Source organism: Pieris napi, chromosome 1 (assembly GCF_905475465.1).
Source record: "Pieris napi chromosome 1, ilPieNapi1.2, whole genome shotgun sequence".
Classification (NCBI taxonomy): Eukaryota; Metazoa; Arthropoda; class Insecta; order Lepidoptera; family Pieridae; genus Pieris; species Pieris napi.
In genome coordinates, this window is record NC_062234.1 from 269282 (window position 1) to 275445 (window position 6164).

Here is a 6164-nt window from a genome sequence, read left to right on the forward strand (position 1 = left end):
AATAGTCAGATATATTTATTTCATAAAATAAAATAATTTTTTTTTAAATAATGAAATTCAATATTGTCATTAAATGCAACATTATACAGGAAATAACAGTTTCTTCATATAATGTTTTACTACACTGGTTTATAACATCTACCTTTGTATAAAGAGGTAGTGATCGGTAGAAGTCTACTGTTGACCTTTCAGTAATGAAGCATATTAATTTTCAGTAATTAGTTATTTATTATTTTCAGGTCATCCATCTGTTGTTAAAATATAATAATTTTGTCATGTTCTAGTTTCCATTATAATCTGCTTCCCATCAATTGCTATAAAACGAAGGATATCCTCTGAAGTCACCACTCCCACCGCTCGTTCAATAGTACTTTCTGTGAATTTAAAGATATTGACTTTGAATTCACTCATTTGGAAATTATTATCAAATTTACAAGTCTGAGGTTCCGTTGGCAAATGTCGATTTTGTCTCGGTGGCTATTCGTACGTTACGACTTTGCGTACGTTACTATGAGCATTCAATTTTAAATAAACAGACTGAATCGAAACGAGCCCGACTACGGTCAGAGTATCTCTCGACTCTGAAACGAATATCAACATTTATCGATACGAAAGTTGACGGATCGCCGAGTGCAAAACTACATCACCTACCTGTCTTCACGACAACGACATACGGAGAAATGTCGAGGAGTCTCGAGATGGAGCCCAGCGACGGCTCGTCACTCAAGTTGACTTTATAATACTTCTTCACGATAAACTTTGCCAGTTCTTCTGCAGGGGAACCTGCGAAATTGGCCAGTCTTCGTCGAGCATCGTCTGCGGTGAAAACGCCTCGTATCGACCTGTAACGTCGCGAGAACTTTTAGATGGCACAGTGCACGTATCGTTTTAATATTTTACAAAATGAGATAATAAAGTATATTAGAAAAGCCATCGACTAAAGCGTACGAATAAGTATTGGAAATGTGTTGAACGCATCCTCCGGAGATTGTCATCGCATCACATGTAATGAAGGACGAATTCTATTACGACGTATATGTAAATTAATAGAACGATGAGCAGGAAAATCATTAGCGGACGGAATTCATAATATTTCAAACGGATTTAGGTATTCATTTTTGGCTTTAAATTATCACGATGACAGTTGATAGTCCATTTTTGAAGTCAAAATTATATCACTCGTGAATTGTATACTTTTGATTAACGTGCTAGTTATGTCAGACGGAAGTGACCGGAGACTTATAAACATTTCCAACTATTTTTACGAGTTTTTTTTGTTGTTAGTCTGTACTAGTATATTTTTATCTACTACAAGTTTTGTTTTCTTGTTTACGTCCCCATAAATCTGCAAACGACGATATACTTTTCCACATTGTTTTTAATAATAGAGTGGGAACTCATTAAATTGTTACCCGGGATTTAAGTACGTGTATGAGAGACAATGAATTGGAGAACAGAATAAGATTGGGGCAGTTTAGGATAACGAAAAAACAATACTTGTCAATTAAAAAATTACCCTTTATCGTCTACGACGGTCAGTAGCGCCTTGCCGGTCGTTCGTAAGGTCGCAAGAGCTTCGCTGGGCGTAGTGGTGATTGATATCGATGTTGGCTCTTGAAGTATTTCAGCATTTATAGGCTTGTCCCACCACCTAATAGTCAACAAAAGAAAAAAAACAAAAGTTCATTTCCCCATACCTATTTGGGCACGGTCTACTTATTGTTATATCTGTCTTACGATCCAAGATAGACCGTTCAAGTCGGAATGTCGTCGTTGGCTCACCACAAATGTTCTTTCCTAGGCGTGGCTTGAAAACCGCGGGCCTCCATCCACTGGTCGGAGATGAACTTGGTCATGTAATTGCGAATGCTGTCGGGCAACAGGACTACACAACGTTGACCTCTCCCTAGGGTTTTAGCTGCCTGCACGGCACCGGATACGGCGGCACCGCTACTGCCACCTAAATACATTTGGTAATTTATCCACCTTTAATGGCGAAAGAGACGCAATTATCATTAACAAGTTTTCTAAAATTGTACGTAATATGTACAACTGGGATCCTCGTAAACTACTCTCTCCTTGGTAGGAGTGGTCGATGCTTAATAATATATCAGTCATCGGTTATTCAATAGAAATAATATAAAATACGTCTTCAATTGCAGACTCAATAAATATCTTAACTAAATGCCCACTATTTGAAAAGCCAAATAAAACATGAAAAAGGTACGGAAATCTAAAAAAAAAATTGAAAAAGTAGCTTTATTTTTTTAAAGTACTGCTAAATCTTTCTTCTCGTCTATTGTATTACAGTCTATAGGCCATGCGGAAAGAGAACCGTGTGTTATGTTGACAACACTGTTATTTGGACAGTAATGATCGTAATAATTAAAACATTTTTGTGAATATGAATCTCCATAGACTCTAATAAATCGTGTGAAAAAATGTAATAATACTTTATCGTGGATAACAAAGCTTACTATTTAGATAAGGTTTAATGTGCTAGTTAAATAACATTTATCACTGTGAGAACTGAGAATATAGTCTTAATGAACACGATAAGAAATTAATAGAGAATGTTTCATAATGAGTAAAAACCATTATCATTATTAATTATCGTTGAAAAGTACTTTAAAATTCATTCGTATTTAACGTAATTTAGTCATCTATTGTAGCTAAAGGCCATCCATGCCGACTATAGGTGAACTGAGAGGTAAATTTTATGTAACAGGTGAACTTTGGATAAAAGTGAGTAAGAACTGATATGATAAATAAACACATACCACACAGAAGCCCCTCCTTTTGAATAAGTTTTCGGGCCATTGGCAGGGACCCTGAGTCGTCAGTTTTGACCCATCTGTCCACTACCGAGCGGTCCAGAACACGCGGTAGGAAATCATAACCGATACCTTCCACCTAAAAATTACCACTAAATCGTTTAGACATTTTAGCAGACAAGAGTTTTATTACATACATATTTCAACGTCAATATTGAAAATGTATTGCAATTTGAGATTATGGTCAAGGTTAGGTTAGGTAGATATAAAGTAGTCCTGCGGTTTCACCCGCGTTAATTTGGTCGTTAAAAAGAATTCACACTATTGTCTAAATCGTATTGCATTCAAAAATTGTCTGAATACTTTGATTCATAGAGCCCAACGCGATAGCGATCAAGGCGGGACCTCGATTCTTATTTTGTTCGATTGTTATTTTAAAGCTTTGATATCTCTTTCGATATTAATCAAAACCAAATGATGTCAAGGATAATGTTGAAGCATTTCATACCGTGTTTATAGAAATACTCTCGAAAATTATGCTTTTGATGAAAGTTGATTACTGTAAATAAGGTGAGTCTACCTTAGATATATTCTGTCGCAGCCTATTTCTACGGCTTTCAAAGGGACACAACTTTGCCTTTATCATTCTTCTCTCGGAAGCTCGTGGTAATAAATAAATTTACCCGTTTAATCAAAAAAAACGTTTTGAGGCTCCGATCTATCTATATGACCGAGACACAAATTTCTTTTGCATTCGACCGAAATAGCGTGTTTAACCAACCTTCATCAGCTTCACAATACCAAATATATAATTGTAGAAGTATACATTTGAAATCTGCACATTCCGATAAGAGCAATATCAATTTCACGTAATATTGGAAAAATTACGCAAACCATAATATTATTACGCTAACCGTTGTTTAAACAAAATAGTTTATCAGAAGTTTATCGCTTACTTCAACACGAGTTGAATTTAATAATAATTTGCTAACAGACAAACAGGAAACAATCTTAAAAGATATAATCAATATACTCTCTTAAATATTTTGCACTTTGCTCTTATTTCGACACCAGATTAAGAAATACCAATTTTTCGATTTTATATCTATGTTTTGTATAGGTATTTGACATTCTGTATAATGTATTCCTAAAGCTAGTTCTAGTAATATCTATACATTGACGCAAAACGTCTTAGACAAAAAAAGGGCAATTGACCTTTAATCACACTTAATAGTTATTAAATATAAAGAAAAAAAAAAACCACTAAAGTGGTATTTAAGATTTGTGCATTATAAAGTCTCTTTCTACAACTTTGAATCTGGGGTATGCAAAATTCAGATTCTGTAAATATACATACCTCATACAGTTGGACATCACTTGTATTGAGTTCTTCTGGCTGGGCCAAAATAGAGCCGTAAGGATCAACTCCTACTATGATACACTTAGGACATCTTTCTTTTATTTTATGTGCCACTCCTGACACGGTACCGCAAGTGCCTGTCGTTATAACAACCATGTCAATATCGTCATCCAAGGACCAAAGGATTTCCTCTGCCGTTGTGTCATAGTGAGCCAGGGGATTGCACACATTGTTGTACTGCAGATGGGAAATATATTACCGTATGGGTTATATGTATTCTAACCTCATGCAGTCGTGTACACTGATTGTCTTATAAGTAACATATACACAAGACAAAACATTCAAAAGCTATGACAGCCGTATAGTAGGTAGGTTTATAAATATATATTGCAATTTAACATACTATTCTTAAGTCTTAAAAGATTTCATAACCAATGTTAAGCAAGAAAAATTGAAAAAAAAAAAATTTTATATGTATTTGCCGGACACCTAAAGAATACTACTATGGTTACATTAATACAAATCATGGTGGTTTTTTTATGTAGCATTTAATAATTTATTATATGATTCTGTAAAATAAATGAATTAAAAAAATATATGTCACCATAATCAATTATTACTTATGTTTAGTTGTGTGAAGGCTGAGTTAAAATAGCGCGCAAATCAATCACATGAATACAAGGTTTGCCAGTACAGACCAATAGTTATGGTTAATGCCCTGATATTTGGTTAGAAAACTCTCAGAATTATTCAAACAACGCATATAATAAATGTTAGTAGGTTATACTGTTTTCAATTAAATCATATAATTCTTGTATGGGTTACCTGATCAAGCAGAACAGCATCGGGGATTTCAGTAACAAGTCGTTTGGCAACATTGATGTTACTTTCCGGTGATTCACTGGGTGCCTCAGTAGGAGTCCTAATAATTTCTGCACCCAGGGCCATAAGAGTATTCACTTTTTCATCTGACATCTTCTCTGGCAGTACTATTATACATCTGTAACCTGTTATACATACACACATAAAAATAAAACCTACATATTTCATAATATACAAATGTAATATAATAAAATATATACAAATAAAACTTCCATTCTTGTGTAATTTTATATTTAACAAAAATAATGTACTTTTTGTATTATTTACCTCTTACTGCAGAGGCAAGTGCTAAGCCAATTCCCGTATTTCCTGAAGTGGGTTCAATAATCACTGACTTCCCTGGTTTTAAAACTCCCTTTTCCTCAGCATCTAACACCATTCTATAGGCAATTCTATCCTTTACAGATCCACCAGGATTTAGAAATTCACACTTCACATCTAAAATGCAGAATATGATATGATATTTACAATAAAAATGAATATTAACAAGAATAATAATTTTCAAAATATACATGAATTATTACATTTAAGAAAGTACTTACAAAGGTCACATTCTAATCCTTCCTCTTTTGGTATATTTGAAAGCTTCACTAGAGGAGTGTTTCCAATACAATGTAGAATATTAGGAAATACCTTTTGATTTCTATCCCTAGATAAATATCAAGGAAAAAATTAAATATGATGTATGAATTTTTTTTAAAAGTAGTTCCCTATATATATATTAATGAGAATGTTTAAAAAAATGTTATAATTACAAGAGTGGCAAAACTTTCTATTTTTAAACTAAACATGTGCTAAGTGTTGATGTTATCCCAAATAAATATCACTTAAACCGTAGAAGACGTATAATATATATTTAAATTTAATCTACAATTATTTTACAGGTATGTATTTTAAAAACATAATAATATATTCCTCTTACTTACAATGCATCAACGATGTGTTTCATGTTCTTAAGGTTAAAATAATCAGTAGAATTCGCTGTACTATCTTCCATTTTCAGTTATTTTCTTTTTTTACTTGTAACAAATTATTACTACTATTATGCAGAGATTTCTTAGAATAGCCAGAATACGACTACTTTGTCTTACTTACAGCTTGTAAGTAAAGTCTAAACTGGAGTGCACACTGCACAACAGTGTGACCAG

At 33.5% G+C, this 6164-nt stretch overlaps 1 protein-coding gene across 1 annotated transcript; it reads right to left on the reverse strand.

Annotated features, from left to right (window-relative positions):
- LOC125048865 (cystathionine beta-synthase-like) lies at positions 1-6164 on the reverse strand. Its single transcript, XM_047647819.1, has 10 exons — positions 5943-6164; positions 5559-5665; positions 5284-5454; positions 4960-5141; positions 4132-4371; positions 2781-2913; positions 1783-1960; positions 1517-1651; positions 652-842; positions 1-374 (listed from the first exon to the last, which is right to left on the reverse strand). Exons 1-10 carry the CDS (start codon positions 6011-6013, stop codon positions 274-276), a joined length of 1509 nt encoding a protein of 502 aa, XP_047503775.1. The 5' UTR covers positions 6014-6164; the 3' UTR covers positions 1-273.